General features: G+C 57.3%; 1 protein-coding gene across 9 annotated transcripts; it reads left to right on the top strand.

Moving 5' to 3' along the window:
• Nucleotides 1-447: 447 nt before the first annotated feature.
• Nucleotides 448-23,905, top strand: P2RX6 (purinergic receptor P2X 6). Of its 9 annotated transcripts, none has more exons than XM_060118473.1 (16): nt 448-464; nt 3,322-3,497; nt 3,660-3,818; nt 4,942-5,020; nt 8,812-8,950; nt 14,712-14,862; nt 16,561-16,632; nt 19,523-19,598; nt 19,789-19,882; nt 19,960-20,040; nt 20,118-20,259; nt 20,348-20,457; nt 22,037-22,130; nt 22,199-22,264; nt 22,433-22,510; nt 22,599-23,905. In XM_060118473.1, exons 5-16 carry the CDS (start codon nt 8,889-8,891, stop codon nt 22,680-22,682), a joined length of 1,110 nt encoding a protein of 369 aa, XP_059974456.1. In that variant the 5' UTR covers nt 448-464; nt 3,322-3,497; nt 3,660-3,818; nt 4,942-5,020; nt 8,812-8,888; the 3' UTR covers nt 22,683-23,905. The 9 variants fall into 9 exon arrangements, with proteins under 9 accessions (XP_059974456.1, XP_059974455.1, XP_059974454.1 ...); XM_060118472.1 differs by having other exon boundaries at nt 449-535; XM_060118471.1 differs by lacking the exon at nt 448-464 and adding an exon at nt 2,122-2,172.
• The last annotated feature ends 674 nt before the right edge of the window (nt 23,906-24,579 follow it).

The following is a 24,579-nucleotide window of genomic DNA, read 5'->3' on the forward strand; positions in this document are numbered from 1 at the left end:
CTGACTGCCGCGGCTCTCGAACTCGGACGTTGTTACTCATGGGAACTGTGGCTCCACGGCCGAGAACGCCGCCTTCGCAGTTTTTCCTTTTCAGCCTCTGCTATGGCCGCGCGATCGTGGGGCGGACGCCCACACGAGGCTCCTCGGGCATCCTTTCAGACCCGGCCCCCACCCCTCTGCCCGGGACACGGCCTCCAGCCCTCCCGCCCGCCCGGCTGTACCATGGTGAGAGCCACCACAGCACCCCAACCTCAACGGTTGCAGCCGCCCAACTGCTGCTGCCGCGCCGCGCGCTCCTAGGACGCGCCGCCGCCAACACCCATTGGTCTGGAGCACCATGGGGCGGGCCAAAGGTCTGGAATCCCGCTCCCGATTGGCCAGTACGCGACCCCCAGAGTGTGGCGCGTTCTGACTGGACGTGGGTTTGGCGGGAAGGCTGCGGGGTCGCCGAAGGAAGAGCGCAGGTGGGTGTTCCCGCGAGACCTTGGCCTTCAGGTGGGAGTGGCGCTCCGGTTTCCTGTTGTGTCTATGCCAGGTAGGCGGCTTCCAGGAGGCCTGATCTTGTCAACGCAGCGGAAGCTGCCTGTTGTCCCCTGGGGGGGCTGCCGCAGGGCGCCCGCAGGGAGCCCGCAGGGCGGGGCGGGGAAGGAGATGCCGGGCTGGGCTGCGCTCGGTGTCCTATCTTGAGGGCACGGGCAGTCGCGTAACGACAGGCTGGAGTAAGGCAGGGTCTCTCGGGGAAGCAGGAGAGGGTGCCGCCGCCCCTGGACCGGTCCCGCCACCCCTGGTCCGGCCCCGCGCTCAAACCGAGAGGTCGTCTCACCGCTCTGGAGGCCGGAGGGTCGCCGTCCGGAGCGGCCCCGCGTTGGGCGGGGAGAGCAGGCTTCAGGGGTGCTTATCCCGCAGGATCGGGGGCCTTTACCTTCAGTCACCTCCCGGCTCCGAACACGGTCTCAGGGCGTTAGGGCCTCGTCCTGGGGATGGGGGTGCCCTCCTTCAGGCCGTAGCGCGCGCAGCTGACTTGTAGCTTGTGCAACCGGCCATTTCTTAAGTACAATTAATTTTTCTGATTGTAAAAGTAACATATTTATAGAGTAGAAAGTGTGGAACATGCAGAAAAACAGAAAGGAAATAAAATCTATAAAGCCACAACCTAGAGACAAACATTGTTAATATGCCAGGGTTGTTTTGTTTGTTTTTCCTGCTAGTATATACATGTATACATTTGTTATCCATACAAGTTGGGCCAAACAACATGATTTTATTTATTTATTAATAGCTTTCCTGAGATATAATCCACATATCAGACATCACCCATTTAAAGTGGTGCACAATTCAATGGTTTTTTTGTATATTCACAGAGTTGTGCAACCACCACCACTATCAGTTTTAGAACATTTTTATTCCCCAAAGAAACCCATACCCTTTAGCTGTCAATCCCCAATTCCTCCCCTCTCCCAGCCCTAGGCCACCTATCATCTTCTTTCTGTCTCTGTATATTTGCCTATTCTGGACGTTTCACATGAATGGAGTCGTACAGTATGTGGTCTTTTATGATTAACTTCTTTCACTCAGCATAATGTTTCCAAGGTTCATCCATGTTGTCACATGTGTCAGTACTTCATTACTTTTTCTCTCTTCTTTTTTTTTTTTTTTGTTTTTCAGGTCGCGCCATGCGGCATGTAGGATCTTAGTTCCCTAACCAGGGATCGAACCCGGGCCCCCTACATTGGGAGCTCGGAGTCTTAACTACTGGACTGCCAGGGAAGTCCCTCATTCCTTTTTCTCTTAAACAACTTTATGAGACACAGTTCATATACCATACCATTCACTTGTTTAAAGTATACAATTCAAATACTTTTAGTATGTCAGTGGAGTTGTGCAAACATTACCTTAATCAATTTTAGAACATTTCCATCACCCCAGATTTCATCCCTTTTTATTGCCAAATAATATTCCATTGTATAGGTATACCACATTTTGTTTATCTACTCATCAGTTGGTGGGTATTTGCATTTTGTGGATATTATGAACAATGCTTCTATGAACATCTGTTTCAGATGGTTCAGATGTTTTGTGTGTACATATGTTTTCATTTCTCTAGGAGGGGAATTGCTGGGTCATATGGTCAACTCCATGTTTAACCTTTTGAGGAGCTGCCAGACAAACCATGTGGGGTTTTTTTTTTTTTTAATGTGATTTTCTTATCCTGATTTTCTCACTTAATATCAATCATGTGCATTTTCACAAATTGTTAAATGTTCTTCGAACACTTGACTTTTAATGTTTACAGAATTCCAAATTGTAGTTAACCAATCCCCTGTTATTGGGCATTTAGATTTTTTCCAATTTTCATATTATAAACAGCATTTGCATGTGCATCTTTGGGCATCTGGTTTCCCATGCATCTCTGGTGATTTCTGTGGAGCAGATTAGTCAGAACTTTGGATCGCAGAACAGGCAGTTTTAAGGCTCTTGGTGCATGATGGTGAATTGCCTTCCAAAAAAGCTGTGTCCATTTGCCTTCTCCCAAGTTGACTTTGATAATGCCAGTTGCAGACCACCTTATATTTTAATTGTGTCCAAAGGTCTCCAGGGCAGGGTCTTGTTTGAGCATCTTTGACCCCATGCCCAGCTCAGTGTGCAACATATAATACAAGTTCGTGTTACACGAATGAGTGAGAGCAAAGGAAGGCCCCGATTAGTACCGGTGTCTGAGTCACTATGAAGCCTGGCTCCGTAGGACTTACCACCCAGTTGACATAGGGACTCGGTGCAGACTCATGTGTTGAAAGGCATCTCAAAGTTGAAGTGGCAGATGGGAGAGATGAGGAAACCATACAACATAGTCATTCAGACGGTCTGAAGACGGGCAGGAATTCTTTTTTGTACTCTACTCTGTGGGCAGCCATCTTTATGCAAAGCCCTGGAAGAATGACCTTCACTGAGCTGGTGAGGTCATCAAACTCTGTTCACATGGATATCCTGAGGAGAAACCCATTACAAGGCTGTGCGTTATCACTTTCTGAGAACTTGACTGTTAGTATTATGTACCCAAGGTATCAAAGAAGCTTATTAGGGCATTAGTTGTCCCAAGCCTGAAGGATTGAAGCTGTAAACACATCTCTGGAAAGGCTTTGACTCAGGCCTGGGTTGAAGAGAATCAGAGGTAGAATAAGCAGTGATTTGTGACTAGACTCTTTTCATAATTTGTATTTGGGGATCCTCTCCTTAATGTTTAACCACCTTAGAAAAGAGTGACATTTTTTCTATATTAAAAAGGCAAAATTGAGTGAAAAGGGGTTCTCATCTCCTGTGCAGTTCCCCAAGTGAATCTTCCAGCACTAGGATCCACCTGCAGCCAGTGCTGGACAGGGAGAGGGGCCGCCTTGCAAGAGCTGAACCTGCAAACCCAAACATTGGTGAGCAGTGAGCATTGTGCCCCCTAAGCCACCTATTCTCTCTCGGCCAGTGAAGGACCCAGGCAGGGGTCTGAGGTGAGACCACCGTGATACCCCACATGGGGGTGGGAGGCAAGTCTGAGTGGCATCATGACCCAGGTTGAACTTGGATGTGGCCACGCCGTGTATCTGCGCTGGGCACTCTTTCTCTAATCCCCACTTTTTTCCCTCTAAAATGGGGAAAATTATACCTCCTAGGGCTGTTGGGAGGATCAGAGTTGAGGTTTATGAGAAGTTCTTACAGAAAACTCCAGCAGCTCTAGGGTAGACAGTGGATTCGCCCGGACAGACCTGAGAACACCAAAGGAGCCTTCACTTCACATAGGATTCCTGGATACCTGAGAAACACACACACAGGTGAGAGACGATGAGCCCAGGGAGGTGGGAGGGATCCCTCATCTTTGTTGATGTGGCTCTGGGCGGCCCCGCTCCCTCAGCTCAGAAGACACCTCCCTCAGACATGATGCCCTTGGTGAGGCTGGAGTCGGGGAAGGAAGGAAGGGAGTGGACAGTGACTGAGCCCCCACCCTTCGCCCACTCTGTGCTGGGAGCCAAAGACATAGACACACAAGACACACCCTGCCCTTAAAGAGCTCACCGGTGCAGGGAGGAGAGGAAAGGAAACATAAAAGTATAATGTGAAGAGTGCCATGAGACCGGGTGCACCAACCCTCCCTGGGAGGTAAAGGGTGGGCAGGGGATAAAACCCCCGAGCTGAGCTTTACAGGTGAGGTGGGTGGAGCTGGGCATTTCAGTAAGAAGAGCCGCAGGATCAAAGCTGGGCTGAGAAATTGCACTGTGTGGTAGGAGAATTGCAAGCAGCTTGGGCTGAGAATGATGTGCCTCAAGGTGGGGAGTGGGGGGGTCTGCTGGCAGAGCCCAGAGCCCACGTGCTGTGAATGACACACTAAGCTTGGATTTGTCCAGAGGGGAGTGTCCAACAGATTTAAAGCAGGGGCATGTTTCTGGTGTAGAAAGATCACCTGGAAGCAGGTGGGAAGGAAGGGCCAAGACGGTGAACAGGAGGAGGTGAGAAGGAGGAGTCGGCAGCCCCGTTCCCCCCTCCTCCCCACACTGTTCTGCAGGAGGTGAGATGGAGGGAAGATGTGGAAAGGGAGGGTTCAGCCCAGGCAGGTCTGTGCCGAGGCCCCAGCTTCTGACTCAGTGGGAAGGAGCCCCCACCTAGAGGCAGCCCTTCAGGGGGACAACACGTTCAGGTTCGACTCCCAGAATCCAACGTGCCGATTCCCATCTGGGGGATGGTCCGGCAGGTGGCTGGAAATGGGGACCCAGAGCATAGAGAGAGGTCTGGGTTTCAGCCTGGGCTAGGAGAGGAGTGAGCCTCAGGCTGGGGAAGGGGGTGCTACTGGGGGCTCCTGTGCCAGCTGAGGGCCACGCAGGGCTAGATGCCCCCAGAGCTGCTGGTACAGTGGTCTTTGTGGGCCTACTCCTCCCTCCCTCCTCTGTTCTCTGCTCTCAGTGATCAGCCACACCCTCCCCACTGGAGACAGAACACCTGGGTGGCCCCTGGGTTCCAGCAAGGCCAGGGGAAGAGCAAGGTAAGGTGAGGGGAAGCCAGGTGGCCCTGGCCATCTTCAGCAGCGCACAACTCCAGTGGGCTGAGGGGGAGGGGCAGCTGGGAGGGAAGGATGGAGGGGGAGGACTCTGAAGAAGTTCTTGGGTCAGGCCAGAGATGGGTGAGTGAATGACAAGGGGAAGAAGTGGTCACATGAGGAATCAGGGGGCCCCCTACCCCACCTTGGCTCTGGGACCCATGTACCCACTGCCACTGGGGTGAGGAGATGTAGTGGGGGAGGGGTCTGTGTGGACAGGCACAGGCAGGTCTGTGCCAGGGCCTTCCCCATCAGGCTAGCACTCACAGCAGGAATCCTCAGTGTCTGGTTGACCTGCAGGCCCAGGCTCAGGGCTCCCACTGCAGAGATGTGGTTGTTGCTGCAACAGAAAGGCATGTACATGGTACTGCCTTGCAAACAACTGCGCAGAGCCAGGTTGCCCCCAGGGTCTTGGCTGGAGCTGCTGGTGCAGACCCCAGGTCCAGCTTCACGCACACGCCAGGGGCCCTGGGCAGGTCAGTGTGTAAAAGCTTCATCAGAGGCTCCAGTGTTCAGGGAGATTGCCCAGCAAACACACCTAGAGTGTTATTCCCCCCACCTCCTGGCACCAGCTGCTGCTCCCTGGCCCTCAGCACTCAGCAGGTGTTCCCACGCATCCTGCCCCAGCTGGCACCCCATACCTATCCCCATGACAGCCACCCAGCTCCCTCCCCACCTCTTCCTACTCCTGATGGGCACAAACTCCAGGCCTCAGCACTGCTCTCGGCTACTCTGTCTCCACAGTCAGCCCCATGTCCCTCTAACTTAGACCCCAGCTTGGCCTTGAATTTCAGCATCTCTCCTCTGGCCATGGCTCCTTCCATAAGGAGGAAAAGTGGGCAGGATGGAGCACATGTCCCTGCCAATGGCAGGCAGGCCCAGCTCATTCCGGCAGCCCTGGTGTGAGGCTCAGCCGCAGTTGCCCATGACCTGTCTGGCCTCTGCCTCTTCCCTTCCCTCTGGGCTGTGGCTCCCGCTCTGGTTTTCCCAGGAGGCCTGGGACCCTGCCAGGGCCTGGAGGAGCAGCCCACCCATGGTAGGCCCCCTCAGCAGCCATGTGCTGACCACTCCTCCTGAAACGGGGAAAACTCATGTGGAGCACACACCCCACCCACCCCCCGCACCAGGCTCTGCTGAAGTTGCCTTACACGTTTGCACTTCCCAGCCCCTGGCCTCGCAGTAGGCATTACGAGTCCCAACTTACAAAGGAGGAACCTGAGTGAGAAGGACGGAGCTGGGCTGTGGCTGCAGCCCCACCATGAGTGTGTGTGGCAGGTTTGGGCACGAAGTGGTAAACAGCAGCAAGATGAGCCCCAGTCCCTGGGTGGCTGTGGGCCTGGAGGCAGGGGCGGGGCACCCCGTGCTCTCACCTCATGTAGACCTCCTCCAACATGTTGTTGGTCTTGAGCCCCTCCCCCAGTGCGGAGGCTCCCAGATCCCCACAGCCGTTATATGAGATGTCCAAGACCTTCAGGAAGATGTTTGCCTGGGACGCAAAGCAGCAACCCTATGGGACCACATGTGAAGGTGGAGGAAGCCAGTCCCCAGCCTCCGAGCCCCGGAGGCCCGAGGAGCAAAGAGCGTGGACAGAGAGCAGAAGACCACAGAGGCTCCAGAAGAGAGCCCTGGGGCTTGGACGATGGTGACTGGCAGAGTGGAAAGACCAGAAGCAAGCACAGAGGGTGGGTGTGGATGCAAATGAGCCTCAGGACTGGGCCATCTTCCTCTGGCAGCAGGCCCCAGAGACACAGTGATCAAGCTCCCCCATCCCGATTGGGGACCTCTCAAGGGCAGGGCCCCCAAGGCACAGTGCAGCCCAGGGCCCAGAGGGCACCCCAGTGAAGGGCTATTGGATGAAACATACCCAGGGAAATGTGATGGGGAGGAGGGTGGGAGCTCGTGGGTGCCCTGGGGACACAGAGCCTGATCTGTCACCTTGTGGGGCAGGACCCCAGGTCAGCCCTCTCAGAGGGCAAGGCAGCGGCTGCTGTTCCCCTGAGGAGGATCCCACAGAGGCAGCTGCCACCGGCAGCATCACAGGCACCTGTGCTACCCACTCCCAAGGCCTACGAACCACAAGACCCAAGGGAGCAGGCAGGGTGTTTGAGAGTGCGTGCTGGGATCCCAGGGCGCAAGGCTGTCATCTCAGGGAAGCATCTGCATCTGCCCAGCAGTGAGCGTGTGTCACTGGACTGCACGGTGTCCCCCCTGGCCACCTGTCTGTGATGTCTCAGAAGATGTGTGACATTCAGCTGTGGACCCCTCACTTAGTGACATGAGAGTGGGCACATGGAGACCACATGTTGTCGTCCTTAAGTAGAGCCAGGAAAATGAAAATCACCTGAAAAAACATTCTTTGAGCTCTGCTGAAAAGATCCAAGACTCATTTCTGAAGAGCTGCGAAAGATGGGGGGCTGGTGCCTGGGAGACCTGCCCCCAAAGGACAGGCCGGAGGGGCTTACTGGGCGAGGCCTCATACCTCCAGTCCCCTGGCGAAGCCTACAGTTCCTGGGCCTCGCAGGTGATTCCAGCTTATGTTAAGCTCAGTGAGTCCTGTGTTTTCTGCCAGGGCTGGTCCAAGCATCTCCCCTTCAGAAACACCAAGACAGACTTTTTATTCACTCTGTTCATTCCTTCAAAAAGTGATATCGATGCCCGCTGTGGGCTGGGGTCTCTGCTGCGCACCAGCATCAGGGCATTGAACCCCACATGGGCCTGCCCTGCCCTCAAGGAATTCACATTTATTGGAGAAGCTATAAATATAAATTAATGGGATGTTAGCTATTACAGACCACAACAGGGAGGTGTGGGGACAGAGTGGGGGCCAACCCTGCCTAGGGGGTCAAGAAAGCAGAGAGAACCTTGAAGATTGAGGGACGCACTGTGCATGTGGGCAGGCACCGTGGAGAGTGGACCCGGGGAAGAGCGGATGTGCTTGTGGAAATACACGCAGGCCTGGCGCTGGGCCGGCCAGGCAAGCCAGTGGAAGAAGGTGGGAGTGACGGGCACTCGAGAGATGCGTTAAGAAGAGAGAAGGTTGGTGGGAGGGGGCGGAGACAAGAGGCCGGGGGACCAGTTGGATGGCTTGTGCCATGGTCTACGCAAGAGGTGACAGGGCCAGCACAGCTGTGGCAGCGAGGAGGCAGTGGTGTAGAAAAGGAAAGAGCAGGGCTGGGTGGGTAAGAAAGCTGAGAGGTATTTTACACATAAAATGGGCAGAAGCCCTACCCACCCAACCTGCTTTCCACTCTGTCAACACTCAGCTGGTCTGACCTGCTCCCAGTTCTCAGCCTCCAGCTGCCCCTCTTGTGGACCTGCTGATCCCTTTCTTCACCTGGATAAGAGCTCCTCATCCTCACCCAGGAAGCCTTGCCTGTTCCACCAGGCTGGGCTGGGCCACTGCGGACCCCACGTCCACTGTGCTTCCATCCTTCCAGGCTCTGGCTGTTAGACCTCTCTGCCTGGCCCGTCTCTCCCACACACCTGGGAGGCCCTCGGGGGGGTCTGAATCTGACCCCTGTCCATGGTGCCGGCACCCAGCACAGGCTGGTTTGAAGAAATGCCCAGAGCAGAGGGCTCAGCCGCCAGTTCCACAGAAGTGTTAGCACCTAGGAGAGCTCCCTGCAGGACGGTGAGGACTCCCTGGGCTGCCTCCCAGAGAAGGGGGCTCACACCCCGCATCCAGCCCTGGATCTGACACCCGCAGGTTCTCAGACGTGTACGTTGCTCTTCCTCAGACACTCCAGGGCTGGGAGAGGAGGGCGGTGGTTCGCCACTTTGCTGAACAGCTGGAGGGTGAGAAAGTTCTATACCCATGAATTGGCCTCCTGTAGTTCCAATGCTTGTTCTTCATGACCCCTGCAGCCAACCCATGAGGTAGGTGCCACCCTTGCCTTGGGTCAGGTGGGGATACTGAGACCCCTAAGGGAGTCTGTCCCACCCACAGATTCCCACTTGGGGAAACAGCCCATCCCTGCCGTGCAGCCTTCGTGGGGCCTTGCCTTCCAGCCCCTCCATGCTCACTGCCTCTCCTGTGCTAACGCTCTGACCGTGCAGGCCCCGAGGGACGCCTACCCTTAGTTTGTTGAAAGTCTTAAATGAGCTTCTCTTTTTTTTTTTTTTTTTTTTGAACTAATGTTTTTATAGTTACCTTTTTTTGTGTGTGCGTGTGGCTGTGTTGGGTCTTCGTTGCTGCGCGCAGGCTTTCTGTAGTTGTGGTGAGTGCGGGCTACCCTTCCTTGCAGTGCGCAGGCTTCTCATTGCGGTGGCTTCTCTTGTTGCAGAGCACGGGCTCTAGGTACGTGGGCTTCAGTAGTTGTGACACGTGGGCTCAGTAGTTGTGGCTCACAGGCTCTAGAGTGCAGGCTCAGTAGTTGTGGCACACGGGCTTAGTTGCTCCGCAGCACGTGGGATCTTCCCGGACCGGGGCTTGAGCCCGTGTTCCCTGCATTGGCAGGCAGATTCTTAACCACTGAACCACCAGGGAGAGTTTCTCTTTTAATTTCACTGATTTCACAGTAGTTTTCTTAGAAGGCAGACTGTCTCTCTGGCGGTTAAACTCTAGGGCTGATTCGCCCAAGCCAAGGCTGGCGCCACCCCCACTCACACTAAGCAGTCAGAACAGTGATCCCCGAACTTTCTGGATCAGACAAATCTCCTGGGGCACCTGTTAAAATGCAGATGCACCCGCATCTCCCCCAAGAGGATACAGAGGTTCAGGAGGCCCAGGGCCACGGAATCTGTATTCCTAACCCAGGGTCCCAGGTGATTCTTAAAATCGATTGGGGTGGTTGAGCACAGGCAGGTAGAACTGCATGTTCCTGGCAAAGCAGCCGGCCCATGCAAAGGCCCTGGGGCATGAGAGAAAGTGGTAAGATCAAGGAATCCCACTGATGTCTTCCACAGCACTTGGAATGAAATCCTCATGCCTTTTGCCATGATGTGTAGTTCTGCAGCCCTGCTGGCTCTCCATCCCACAGCTGGACCCTCTCTCCTGGCTTAGTAGCCCAGTCACACTGGTGTCTGTGTGCCTGGGAAATAGTTCCTCTGCTTGAAATGCTCTCCCTCTGGTCTTGCCATGTCTGATTCCTCCCCCATTGCACATTTCAGCTTAAACATCTCCTCCTCACAGAGTCCTCCCCAGTGGTCACCTCTCTAAAGCGGGGAGGGGCTCCACATTCGTCTCTAGAATCAAGCCCTGTTTGTTTCTTTTGTAACACAATAATTATGGAGAGTTATCTTGTTAATATGTGTTCCTTGAGGGCAGGGACTTAGTATACTTCATGGCTGGATCCCTAGTGGCTGTCAGCACCCAGCACATGCAGTGGTGGGCAGTAAGACATTCGGGGAATGGGCCGAGAGTTCTGTACAGGAATGGGGGGTGAGCAGGATCCGCAGCATGGATGCTCAGAGTGGTCCTGCCTACTCCACCCACCCTGCCCCAGGAAGGTGGACATGAGTGCCACCATGGTCGCCCTGGCCAGTGGCTGGATGTTACCTGCTTGGTCATTCAGCTGGTTATAGCTCAGGTCCAGGGGTTTCAGGCCTGTGTGGGCCAGCAGGAGTTCAGCAAGGTACTGGGCCACCTGCTCCTCCAGGCCATTCCCTGCCAGCTGTGCCTTCTGCACAGCCGGGTCCACCGCCAGGGTGGCACAGACAGCCCGGGCTCCCACCGCTTCCAGCTGGTTCTCCGACAGGTCCACATCTGGGGGCCGGCACCACTCCTTAGTGGTGGGATCCAAAGCCAGGCATCACCCTCCTCCCTCCCGCACACCTTCCAGGACTGACACAGCAGGAGGGGCCTTGCAGTCAGACTGTCCAGGGGTGGATGGTGAGTCTGCCACCCATCAGCTGGGTCCCCTCCGGCCCCAGGCAGCTTCCCAGACCTCAACCCCCACTCCATGTCTCCACGAGTTTTGTCAAGAGGCTAAAACCACCTACTTTGTGGGGCTGTGGAGGACTCCTGCGATGTAGATGCAGCCACCCCGCTGATGATTCGTGACTGGCATAACACAGCCCACCCACACAAGCCCCTACTGCCACATTTCTGGGGACTGGCAGTGACAGCCCAGGTGGCTGTGCGTGGAGCTCATATGTGAGCAGACGCTCCGCTGAGCATATGTTTCCCACATACCCAAGGTCTAAGTGGCATTGTTGGGCCCACTTCACAGATTGGAAACTGAGGCTCAGCAAGGTTGGCTTCTTGCCCAGGGTCACCCTGCCGCAGAGGCAGCATTTGAATCCAGCCCTGACAAACTCCAGCACCCCGCCCCCCGCGCTGCCCAGCCCCTGACCCTCTGTGCCACACTCTCCCACCTGCATTCAGGCACTGGGAGGACGACATATGCAGGGGTGCTGGCTAGCAGAAGAGGGTAGAGAAGGGGTCCAGCACTGGGTGCACCACAGAGGGTCTAACTCCACCCCACCCTCCCCACCCTGTGATGAGGCCCCGCCCCCAGCAACACCGGCAGGCCGGGGGGTGACAAGGCCCGGTGTGGGGGTAGCCTGCCCCCCTGTCCCAGGCACGGCACCTACCACAGATACTGCTTTTGCTCAGAGCACCTGCCAGGGCCTCCGTGCCAGCCCCACAGAGCCCGCTGTCCCGAAGTTCCAGCTGCTTGATGTAGGGATTGGAGGTCAACACAGAAGCCAGAGCCTGGGCATCCTGGGGCAGAGAGGGGCCTGAGGGGCCTGGCCCTTCCCAGAGCTGAGGGCCCCAGATAGCTAGCCAGTACCCAGGCTCTGTTTGCAGGGCTCAGCCCACTCAGTGCCCTCCAGCTGGAAGGACCTCCCTTTCCCACAGACCCAGGGACACCTGCTTCTCCTTATAGGCTCCACCCAGGAGCTTCGCTGACTCTCCAGCAAGTTATGAGCCCCTTGCAGGCTCCCCAGCCCTTGTACTGAACTTTGTCATAGCCCCGATCCCACCTGTCACCCATTGTGGGGGATGGGACATGCCTGGTACAGAGCAAGGCAGGGGAGTGTGTGGATGGGCTCAGGAAGGGACCACTCCCATGGCTGCTGCTCCCAGGTCCTTGCCCTCCAAACCTGGCCCCAGGATCCCTCCAGGGGTAGCTGGGGCCCCAGGCCCCAGTGCTGCAGGTTGAGCTCTGGGGTGCTCCCTTGGCGCAGAAAGCAGGAAGCAGGCACGACGCTGTGGGCCCAGCAAGACCTCAGGTAGAGGGTGTCCTTGCCCAGTTCTCCAAGCTTGTGGATGCCTGATAGGAGACAGGGATAGATGTGGACCCCCTCCCCTGCCTCCGTCACTATGCAGCCTTGTTTTCCTTCTAGAGGAATTTCCTCCTGCTAGTAGGGGCTGTTGCCCCCACATACAGACGAGGACATTGAGGCTCAGAGAATGCAAATCCTTTCCCCAAAGTCATGCAGCTTGTAGCAGCTGATCCTGGCCCTACCCTGCCTGTCTGACACCAAAGTGCATGCTGTCTCTTCTGCTGGATTGCAGACCACATATGCTTTATGAACATTTTATGGGGAAGGAAGCTGAAGCAATTCTAAGTTCTATACATCCATTACTTTAGTTTCTCCTGAGGGTTGGGAAAACCCAGCCCTGATCCCATGTCAGGGTGGGACAGCCCTTCTTACACTGGCAGGATTTTTGCATCTTAACATCATTTTGGAAGCCTGTTCTAATCGTGGAACTCCTGATGCCTCCAGGAACATTACGGAGATGGCACAGGGCTGGAGCGGCCGCCAGCTGCCCCGAAGGTGTCCACGGAGGGATGCGCTCCTGCTGAACGGGGTCCCCTGCCTACTTGGCCCCAGCCTGCCCCTCGGCCCGTAGGCACCTTCTTTCTCCTGGTCGGAGTTCGAATCCGCGTCCGAACCCTTCTGGGCCTCCGGGACCCCTGCAGGACGCCCAGCGGCGGCCGCCGCCCCTTCCTCCATCTCTTCCTTCTCTCCAGGCCCCTCGCAGGGACCCCTCATGGTTACTTCCACTCTGAACTCGCGGACACCGAGGCCGGGACTGCGAGGGCTGCATCGGGAACGCAGCCAGGGGATGTGGGTGGACTCTCCGGTGCATCGACCTATCGAATGCGATGCATGGCGAACATGCCCCTGCTGCAGCCAATAGAGAGCCTCCCGGGTGGCAGTTGCCCAGGCGACCCCGAGTTGTTGGTTGCTGCGGACAGCGCTGCGGGCCCGGGCTGACCTTGACCCGCTCGCAGCCAGGACCGATTGGCGCGTGGCGGGCTTGTCTTCCCGTCGCCCTAGGCGGCTCCAGCATCGCCCCCTTTCCACTCCAGAGCCTGGGGGTGGGGCAGCTCCTCGGGGGCGTCGCAGAGGAGGCTGGGGGACCTTGCAGGGCCTGGCCACCTCCTCTCTGGAGCCAGGGTCATGCTCCCATTCTGTGGGTCCCAGCTCTCACACGCTCTAGCGTTGCATATGTTGCTCCCTCCACCGGGAACATTCCTCCCCAATGCTGCTTGTTGAACTTAAGATCTGCAAGTGTCAGTTCAGAGGCTGCTTCTTCCGCAAGCTTTCCTTGTCCTCCTCTGGGCTCCTGCTGGCCCATGCCACCCTCTCACAATACCTATCCCACCTGTCATCACCCCAAGGAGGTGAGGCCAGAGGGCAGTGGACAGAGACTGCTCCTCTCTGTGTGTCCGGGGCCCAGCAGAGGGAGCCTGAAGCGGATGGGAGGCCCAGGGCAACTGGGGGTTGGGCCTGGGAGGTGGAGGCTGAATCCCATCCTGAGTGTCCCTTTAAAAGCTGCTGGCCTGGCCCGGCTTGGCGCCTGCTTTACCTCCCGTTCAGCTGTGGCTGCAGCTGCTGTGCTGACTCACGCGCCCCAGCCGCCGGCAGGATCTGGGAGCATGGGCTCCCCAGGGGCCGTGGTGGGCTGGGGGCTTCTGGATTACAAAACGGAAAAGTATGTGAGGACCCGGAACTGGCGGGTGGGCGCCTTGCAGAGGTTGCTGCAGCTGGGGGTCATGGTCTACGTGGTGGGGTAAGAGAACGGCTCCTGGGCGTGCTAGCCGGAGGGATCACGGCTCATCCTGCTGGGCTGAGGGGTGAGGGTCTGACTCTTCAGGGGTTGGGCTGGTGGTCGTGGAGCAGGGCAGGAGGTGTGCAGAAGGAAGGCTCTCCGTCTGTCTAGAGGCCAGTGGGGTGTAAGAGCAGGCTGTGTGCTTGGGTGCCCACCTGCATTCTTTCCTGTGCCTTGTTCCCAGCCCCATGTTGGGCTTGGGCACAGAGCAGGATGGGCCCCCATCCCTGCACAGGAGGCCCCAGGCCGGCAGGAGGTAGTCCCTGACACTTGTGAGAGCTGAAGCACTAAGGCCCCCAGTAGAGACCACCAGTTTAAGCTGGGTCGGGGTAGTCTTTAAAGCGGAAGCTGGATCTAGGCGGGGCAGGGGGAGGGGATTGGCTGGTGAAGGAGGTGGTGGTGGGCATCTCCAAGCCCATGGGTGCCTGGTGAGGGTACTGGCTCTCCTATGCCTGGCCAGAGCCTCTGGCCTGTGCAGGGTGTTTGGTGTGGGAAATGAGGTCGGGAGGAGGTGGGGCCCCTGAATGCTGGCCTGGGAGCCTGGAGAGTATCGGGGGAGAGACTGAGCAGATGGTCCCAGATCTGCCGTGTGCCGGGGACATACCATACCACCTGTTGCCTCCTCCTCAGGTGGGCCCTCCTTGCCAAAAAAGGCTACCAGGAGCAGGACCTGGACCCCCAGATTTCTGTCATCACCAAACTCAAAGGGGTTTCCGTAACCCAGATCAAGGAGCTGGGGAACCGGCTGTGGGATGTGGCTGACTTCGTGAAGCCGCCACAGGTGGGTGACTTGGTGCTACTGCCAGGTACTGGCACCTCTGATACCACCCCTGCACCGAGTGTGTGCAAGAGAGGGATGTGATGCCAGAGGGGGTGCTGGTGCTGTCACAGGGCCACGCTCGGAAAGGGCCTTACAGAAGAGTGGTGTCTGGACAGGGCTTTCAGGGATGTGTAAGAGGTTTCCGTGTGGAGGAGGTAATGTGTTGGGAAGCCAGGCCAGAGGGATGCATTTACAAAGTCTGCATCTGGAGTAGATAAAGAAGATGTGGTACATGTATACAATGGGATATTTCTCAGCCATAAAAAAGAATGAAATAATGCCATTTGTAGGTACATGGATGGACCTAAAGAGGATCATACTAAGTGAAGTAAGTCAGGCAGAGACAGACAAATACCATAGGATACCACTTATGTATGGAATCTAAAATATGACACAGATGAACTTATCTATGAAACAGAAACAAGACTCACCGACATAGAGAACAGACGTGGTTGCCAAGGGGAGGGTAGTGGGGGAGGGATGGATTGGGAGTTTGGAATTAGCAGATGCAAACTATTATATACAGGATGGATAAACAACAAGGTCCTACTGTATAGCACAGGGAACTATATTCAGTATCCTATAATAAACCATAGTGGAAAAGAAAAAAATAAATTAAAAGTCTGCATCTGGAAAGGATAGGAGTGTCTAGGAGCTCAAGGTTTGAGCTTGAGGGTGGGGTGAGAGGGGTGCAGGGTGCCAGGACCTGGAGCTTCCTGGACGCCTCCTCTCTGACCTGGAACACTGCTGTCGAGTGCTCCTCGTCTGCCCCTCCCATGCTGCATTTCCGGCAACTTCTCCCTCCACCCGATTGTCCACAACCTTAGTTTCCTCCTCTGTCCTGCTGATGCCCAAATTCTAACCCCAGTGACCACCTGCCCTGAGCACAGCTGCCTCCTGGGTGCACACCCACCACATCCAAAGAGAAATCATCTCCCTCTCCCAGTGTGGCCTTTTGTCATCCAATGACATCCACCAGTGCCAAGGCTGGACCTGCTGGATGCCTTACCATCCCTCCCTCCTGTTCATTCCATTTCCTAACAGCTTTCACAACTGCTCACGCCATCCCTGGATGGCTGAGGTCTTCTGGTGGGTTCCCATGCGGCAGCCAGGCTGAGCCTCCCAGCCCTTACCTTTGACCCTTAGGAAGCTTCCTTTCATGATGGTGGCCACCAAGCCCCTCTAGATCCTGACCACCACCACGCCCGCTGCCTCTGCCCCTGCCCAGCCCTCGCCTCCCCTTCCTGGGCATGCATCCCCCACACCAGCTGAGCTCTCGTGTGCAGCACACAGGCACCAGTCATCTTTTGTCCAGACAGAGCTTACCTCCGGCTCCCCTGGCCCCTGGCCATGCCTGCAGTGAGGGGCACACCTCCCCACGAGCCTGGATCTTCAGTGCCTGGAAGCAGGAGGCTCTTGGAAAATTCTGGTTGAGCAACTAAATGAATGTGAGAGGCACACATGGGCTCAGAAATGGCCAGCAGCCCAGCCAACCTCCCGTCTCTGCCTCCCTTGCCTCACTGCAGAGCGTTTTCCTGGGGCTCAGGACTGATGACCCGATGGGGCCAGGGCCCCTTCCCGCACAAGCCAAGCTGCCGGCTTCTGGCATCTCCCAATGGGAGCAGGGAGCAGAGACCAACCCTGACACTTGTCTTCTAGGGAGAGAACGTGTTCTTCTTGGTGACCAATTTCCTTGTGACGCCAGAACAAGTTCAGGGCAGATGCCCAGAGGTAAGGCTGCCTGAGGGCTTCCCAGCAGGTTCCTAGTTCCAGAATCTCCTGCTGCTGTCCCCCATGAGGTGTCCAGGTCCCTCCGCATCCTGGTCCCACTTCTGGGCACTCTGGAGGTTGTCAGGGTAACACCCAGAACGGGGCACAGTGCTCAGGTGGGCTATTATAATAGCAAGAGGCAAGCTGGGGGACCTCCCTGGTGGTGCAGTGGTTAAGTATCCGCCTGCCAATGCAGGGGACACGGGTTCGATCCCTGGTCCCACATGCTGCGGAGCAACTAAGTCTCTGCGCCACAACTACTGAGCCCACGCGCCACAACTGCTGAAGCCCACATGCTTATAGCCCATGCTCTGCAACAAGAGAAGCCACCACAATGAGAAGCCCGCGCCCCACAATGAAGAGTAGCCCCCGCGCGACACAACTAGAGAAAGCCTGCACGCAGCAATGAAGACCCAGTGCAGCCAAAAAAAAAAAAAAAACAACAAACCAGGCAAGCCCTTTTCTACGCACAGCCTCTATTAACGTGTGCTGGGGCAGCTTCCATTTTTGTGCGCAAACAGCACACTCCTGCTTATGCTGTGCTCAGGGTCCCTTATGGTCTCTGGGTACTTTTCACTACAACTGTGGTCAAGTCCATCTCCTGCCATCTTCAGATCCATTTCTTATCCAGAAATGCAGATCCTCCCCCTGAAATCTCACCTTTTCCCCTTGCCTAGGGATGTCCCAGGGATCCAGCCTCTGTCACAGAGCCCACTGACTCTTCTCTCCAGCTGTGGATTTTTTTCCAATTTTTAAAATTGTGATAACATACATGTAACATAAAATTTACCATCTTCATCATTTTTAAGTGTACAGTTTCCTAGCTGCGGATTTTGTTTGAACAGTCAGGAACCACGACATAGCCTTGGAAGCCTACCTCCCTGGTGACATCTTTCTTTAATCGAGGCTAAAAGTTAATCGCTTGCTGGGCTGGAGAGTAACTGTGTGGTCCCTGCCCCTAAGTCCTGGTCGTTGGTCCCACCACAGTTGCTGGGGATGTCACATGTCCCTGTTCAGCCCCATCCTCAGAGGAGGTGATGTGTGTGCACTGGGCAAACGCACGATGTCCTTCCCTTTCCAGATGCTCAGACGACGCCTATTTATTGTTCAGTGTGTGGACTGTCCTGAAATTTTTCTGGGGCCATGGTTCTGCATTTTCTGGAATCCATGGGATTCCTCTTTGCCCTGTGTCCTGGCTTCCGGCTTGTCCCATGAAACTGACCACCAGATCTGACCACCCGGCTTCCTGAGAGCAGCTCCTCTGAGGGTTCTGGTCGTCTGGTCCCTCCCAGCACACCCACTGTGCTCCCTGTAGTGTTAGAGCTTCAGAAAACCTGCTGAGCCTCCCCTGGGGCTGCAGAAGTCCAGCCCGCATACGCCAAGGAGCTTCTGCACAGACGGCCCAGCCACGATGCCAGGTCCTGCGACAGGGGCAGAGGCTGCAGCTGGGAGCCCCAGGGAGGTGCCTCCTCTGCCAGCCCAGGGCCTCAGGAAGTGTTTCCCACTGGACTCAAGAGACTCAGTCAGGATCTTGATGCGGTCCAGGCAGAGGGGGCTGCGTGGGCAAAGGCCCCTGCTGTATGGGGTGAGGCATCTCTGGGGTCACCTGCTGCTCAGTGGGGTTGGAGCCTCTATTTGGACTGGAGTGGGAAGGGTGGAGCCCAGGATATCAGGGCCCCAAGAGTCCTGCTGTGGAGCTGAGCTTGATCACAGGAGCATGGGGGGCACAGAGGGGCTCAGAGGAGGGGCGCTTCATCTTCTGTGCTTTGGGAGGGATGATTCGGGCTGCTGGATGGAGGAGGATGAGGCTGAGATGGGGACCCATGTTGGTCACCATGGGGTCTGGACAAAGGAGATGGTGGCCCAGCCGGGGTGGAGAAGAGGGGCAGATTCAGGACACAGGTGGGGACAGCAAGCAGAGCAGGTGGCTCCACACCATCCTCTGCCCTCTAATCACATTTGGCTCAGAGCCCCTGAGCCCTTCTTACCACCGGATGCTGTGTCCCCCTGCTGCCCCTGAACTGGGTGCCCTGGGCAGCAGCGTCAAGCCTCACCCGGGACAGAACTACAGAACTGCCTCCATGAGGCTGTGCCTTCCTTTTGGGGCCTGGGACCCCCGGAAAGCCCACCACCTTCCCCTCTTGGCTGATCCCCAGAACTCTGTCACTGTGTGCAGGCACCTATGTCCCTGTTTTACAGAAGAACCAGCAGGGAAGGGAGGAGCCTGTGTACTTCCCAGGCCCCTCCCACCAGGGCCGCCCCCTTGGTCGGCCCCCAGCACCTCTGCCCCGGCATGAACTCACCTTCCCCACGGTCCTGCCATCTTCCCTGTTCTGTCCTCTGAATTGGACCAGAGGAGTTGGGCCTGGATGAACCACTTCTTTTTAAAAAATATTTATTTATTTATTTGGTTGTGTGAGGTCTTAGTTGCTGCAGCCGGTCTCCTTAGTTGAGGCTCGCCAGCTCCTTAGTTGTGGCATTCCAACTCTTAGTTGTGGCATGTGGGATCTAGTTCCCTGACCAGGGATCGAACCTGGGCCCCCTGCATTGGGAGCGCAAAGTCTTATCCTCTGCGCCACCAGGGAAGTCCCCCTGGATGAACCACTTCTGCCCCTGCAGAAGTAGCAGGGCAGGAGTCTTGCTCGGCCTTGGAATACAGCAATTGCACCCCTACCCAGCCAGGGCTGTTCGCCACCCCCTTTCATTTGCACCCTCCAGCTTTCTCTTGTGCCCCCAAACTCAGGGATCCCTGAGGGGCTATGGCAGGGAGGGGCGTGTCCCTGTGGACTGCAGGGCAGGTCAAGGAGGAGGCATCCCTTGGCCCTTGGCAAGTCTGCTCTCTCACCCCTAGCACCCCTCCATCCCGCTGGCTAGCTGCTGGGCCAACCAGGACTGTCCTGAAGGGGAGACAGGGACCCACAGCCACGGTAAGCGGCCCCCCCAACCCCCACCTTGCAGTGCTTCCACTGGAGTGGGGGCTCCGGGGGCCTGGTGGGACCCTGGGTGGCTCACCAGTGCACATGGTGCCTCTGCGTCTCTCTGTCAGCGGCCCCGTCCCCACCCCTACCCAGGCCCCATGGAGATTTGAGGGCCTGGAGTTTGTCTTGCGTTTTCAAGGCATAAAAACGGGCCAGTGCGTAGTGTTCAACGGGACCCACAGGACCTGTGAGATCCGGGGCTGGTGCCCAGTGGAGAGTGGTGCTGTGCCTGTGTAAGTCTCCCCCACATCCTCCACCCCTGCCCCAGGACCACAGAGCCTGCCACTCACCGCCCCACCCTGCCCCGCAGGAAGCCCCTGCTGGTCCAGGCCGAGAACTTCACGCTGTTCATCAAAAACACCATCACCTTCAGCAAGTTTAACTTCTCCAAGTAAGGTGGGGGGGTCCTGGCTGGTCGAAGACCCTCTGTGTCCCCTGCCTGGCCTGACCCCCGCCCACCCCTTTCAGGTCCAATGCCTTGGACACCCAGGACCCAACATATTTCAAGCGCTGCCGCTACGACCCGCGCTCCAGCCCCTCCTGCCCTGTGTTCCGCATCGGGGACCTTATGGCGGCAGCTGGAGGGGTCTTTGAGGACCTGGCGTTGCTGGTGGGTCTGTGGAGGGGGCAGGGTTCCGGGAGGGCTGGGAGAGGGCCCCGGGCCCCAAGCCGGTGGAGCAGTGCTGTTCTGTGTGCAGGGCGGTGCCATGGGCGTCCACGTCCACTGGAACTGCGACCTGGACGCCAGGGGCTCTGACTGCTGGCCCCACTACTCCTTCCAGCTGCAGGAGAGGAGCTACAACTTCAGGTGCGGCCCCCACTGCCCACCTGCTCCGAGCCAGGTTCTCGTCTGCCTGTCCTCCTGTGGCGGCTGGGACAGACCACCCCTCCCAGAACTCTGGATGCCCGCTGTGTGTGGGAGGGGGGCCCAGGGGAAGGAGGAGGTGGTCTCAGCTCCACGATCCCCAGGACAGGCTCCATCCAGCCTCCCTCCTGAGCCCTACCCCCTCCACCCCACACCCCTGCTGCTGCTGGGACCCCTCCCCCAGCCCCTCCTCCCCCATCCTGCCTCTAGCACCTCCCTCCACTGCACAGGGGTCTTTCTTTTTTACTTTTCCCTTAAGGTTTTATCAAAAAATTTACAAAAATCTATAGAAAAGTTCAAAGATTAGTACCGTGAACACCCATATAGTTGTCATCTGGGTTCACCAGGGGTTTTTTTGTTTTTTGTTTTTACCATTTTGACACGTTTGCTTTCTCTCTCCTCTTTAGACTGAGATGGATATATTTAGATAGATTTCAAACCAAACGGTTTGAAAGTAACGAGCAGATGTCCGGCAGACACTCACCCCTCCCCAGGCTGTCCTGAGAATAAGGACCTTTCCCAAGTGACCGCTGTCCTGTTGTCACATTCAAGAAATTTAACATTGGCAGAATGAATCTAATATTTAAATTTCCCCAATTGTGCCAATAATAGTCCGAAATCTTTTTTTTTTTTTTTTTGCGGTACGCGGGCCTCTCACTGTTGTGGCCTCTCCCGTTGCAGAGCACAGGCTCCAGACACGCAGGCTCAGCGGCCATGGCTCACGGGCCCAGCCGCTCCACGACATGTGGCATCTTCCTGGACCGGGGCACGAACCCATGTCCCCTGCATTGGCAGGTGGACTCTCAACCACTGCGCCACCAGGGAAGCCCCCGAAATCTTTTTATTTTCCAATCCAGGGTGTACTCAAGGAACTTGCATTGCATTTATTCTCATGCCTTTGAGTCTCCCAAGCAGACCTTCCCCTGCTGCTGCCCAGTGGGATCCTATCTTTCTACCACCTCATGTCAACTCGTCACTTGCGTGCACACACACGCGAGCACACACGTGTGTGCGCTCGCGCACAAACACACACGAGCGGACCTTGCCTGGACTGGTTTCACTGACCTCCCCTGCCCTTTGCAGCTGTGTGGAGCTGGCCCCCACCCATGCTCTGCTCCCCTCAGCTCTGTGCTCTCGCTGGTGCTGATTTGTCTAGACCTCCTTCCTGATCCCTGGAAAACCAACCTGTGTGTCCCCCACTGCAGAAAACCTTCCCTGGTTCCTAGGGGAGAGTGAGCTACCCCGTCTGGACCCTCACAGCCCTGGGCCTGCCCCCCACCTCCCCCCACCCCCACTGCAGGTGTCTATTTAGAGACCCCTCTGCCCCTTCCCCTCAGCAGGCAGGGAGCTCCTGAGAGGCGGGTCCTGCTTGCTCTTGCCCTGTATCGTCAACAAACAGCCCAGTACTCAGGGTAGGGCTGGGGATTTGTGGAGTCAGTGGGTGAGTAAGATGGAGGCCTGGGAGGGCCAGCCTGGCCGGGAAGCGGGCAGAACAGGCCACCGGACTCTCTCCTGCCCCCAGGACGGCCACTCATTGGTGGGAGTCCTCGGGTGTGGAGGCCCGGAGTCTGCTAAAGCTCTACGGGATCCGTTTTGACATCCTCGTCACTGGGCAGGTAGGTGGGCAGGGGCGGGTGGGTGGGGGGTGACAGGCACGGCTTAGAGGCTCACCCAGGTCTCTCAGGCAGGGAAGTTCGGGCTCATCCCCACACTCATCACTCTGGGCACAGGAGCAGCTTGGCTGGGCGTGGTGAGTCTGGCTAAAGTGGGCTCCCTCTGGCTTCGGTGAATGTGGGCCCAGGCCCATCCGATGGCACAGCCAAGCCCCCTGATGTTAGGTCTAGTTGGGGGGAGGTCTGGGGAGGTGGCGGGAGGGCGGGTTGGGGGCCGGGACACAGGTCAGTCCTGCCTCTCCCAGATCACCTTCCTCTGTGACATGCTGCTGTTGTACGTGGATGGAGAAGCTCATTTCTACTGGAGGACCAAGTATGAGGAGGTAAGCTGCTGGCCTGCCTGGGCCCTGGGCTCTGCTACACTTCTGGGGAACGTCAGCCTGAGCCCTGACCTGCTGTCCTCATCTGCAGGCAAAAGCTCCAAAGGTGACCACCAGCCCTGAGGAGACAAAACCGGCATCTGCACCCCTGCACCTGGCTGCCCAGGCTCCTTAGAGGGGGCCCAGCGCCTGTCCCAACGTCCAGGGCTGCTACCAGGAGCTGGACACCAAAGCCTTGGCCCTGGTGCCCGCTTGCTGGCCCATTCCTGAGGCCTGTTCCCTGCTGTCGGGGGTCGGGGCTGGGAAGGGAGGGGCCTCGCCTTGGGAACTTCATGGATGGAGCCCCAGCAGGACCAGGGCAGGGAGTGGGAGAATTCCATCCTTCAACTCCCAGGCACACTGTCCCTACCCTGACTCTGGCCTCGGCAGGGTACTGCCCAGGGAGCAGCAGAAGCCGCTATTGCACAGAGACCTGCAGCAGAACATGTCCCAGGGCGCTGGTCACAAGGGCTCCAGCTGTGTCTGGAGAACTCTCTCCCAGCTCTGTCACCAGGGCTTCCAGCAGCAGCTCACTCACCAGTGGTCAGCACAGACCCTCCACTGGCTGTGCAGACTCTAGCCCTCTCCCCCGGCAGCACCCCCATTGTAGGTAGAGCCCCCACCCTCTCAGCGCTGTTCCAGGGTCTGTGCTGCCGTAGTCTAGGGCAGGGTAGAAAGAGGTCTGAAAAAAGGGCTGTCTCTGCTGCTCTGGTGCTGGGTACCTGGGGCTCGTCCCCACCCAGTTTGGGGGGGCTCATCCATGGAATTCAGACTGGGGCAGGCAGATGACCCAACCCACTAGGACCCAGCAATGGCACATGCACCAGCCCTTCCCAGTGGCAGCCCTCAGACTGTGGAGGGCTGGGATTGGGAGAAGAGGATGGAGAAGCTGAGTTGGTGGTCATTGGGTCCTTTGGGACCGTCTGTGTGCTCCTTGGTGACACCCAGCCCAACCTCCTGGAACTTGTGGGGGTGGGGAGAATGTATATCTGGAATTCACTGCTACCCAAGGTCACACACCTAAGAACCAGCCCGAGGCAACTGCTCGAAGGAGGCCTTGTCCTTCGCTTCGGGTGGAGCCCAGTGGATAGAAGGAATGCCCCAAACAAATTCCAGAGGCCCCCAGCAGGCTGGCCTGGATCTGGCTGTGACGTCCTCACAGGGTGTGAGTCCTGCCCGCTGGAGAACTCCCCAGGCGGCAGGGAGCCTACAGCTGGGAGGGAGGGACTGGCTGCAGGGGTCTGACCCTGTCTTGGCCCCAGGGCAGCAGCAGGGGTTTGGGAGTGCCCACCTGAGAGGCGAGGGGCTGCTTTCTCACGGGGCCGGTGACTAGGCATGCTGGCCGCTTGCCGGGGCAGTGACATGGGCCAGCTGGGGAGGGCAGGGTTGGGGTTCAGGCTGAGCTAGCATCTGGAACCATCTGGCATCTGGAGCCTCAGCAAAGCCTTGGGGTCCCTGCTGCCTCTCAATCCCCAGAGCAGTGTCCCTGGGGAGGCAGGCCACAAAGGTCAGGGTGAGAGAACATGGCCCTGAAGTCTTTACCGGGGCGGGGTCCCATGTACGGGGCCCAAAGAAAGCTGATGTATGGCTTCAGGGTCCGGGAGTAAAGCCTGTCGACAGCAGCTTCCTGTGTGCTCCTTACAGGCAGAGACGGGAGCTAGTGGTGCCTGTGGTGGGCACAGCACCACCTGGGAGACCAGTGGGCAGTGCAGGGTGGGCCTGGGGACCCCACCCCAAGGACCAGAGGGGCTGGAAGGCACTTGGGGCAGGTTCAGGCTCTTGCGCACCCACCCCCTGGGGCAGCTGGAGAGCAGCACCAGGGTCTGAGCTTGGAGACAGCTGCTGCCTCAGTCTGCACACAGCGCGCACCCCAGCGTAGCCGCGCGGGCACGTGGATATGTGCTTGAAGCTGTGTGTGTGCCTGTGTGCGTGTGCCTCTGCCTCCGCAGGCAGGCCTCAGGCACATGCCATGCTCTGGAGAAACCAAGGGGACCCCAAACTCTGCTGACCTTTCTAGGTGGCCTCCTTGGGGC

This window comes from Mesoplodon densirostris, chromosome 15 (assembly GCF_025265405.1).
Source record: "Mesoplodon densirostris isolate mMesDen1 chromosome 15, mMesDen1 primary haplotype, whole genome shotgun sequence".
NCBI lineage: Eukaryota > Metazoa > Chordata > Mammalia > Artiodactyla > Ziphiidae > Mesoplodon > Mesoplodon densirostris.

Excerpts from the sequence above, each read along its gene's own strand:
- P2RX6 (XM_060118473.1), top strand. The coding sequence starts at position 8,889 with ATGAATTGGCCTCCTGTAGTTCCAATGCTTGTTCTTCATGACCCCTGC. Across the intron at positions 19,599-19,788 it reads GACAGGGACCCACAGCCACG|GCATAAAAACGGGCCAGTGC; the intron begins GTAAGCGGCCCC and ends TGCGTTTTCAAG. Across the intron at positions 20,041-20,117 it reads AGCAAGTTTAACTTCTCCAA|GTCCAATGCCTTGGACACCC; the intron begins GTAAGGTGGGGG and ends CACCCCTTTCAG.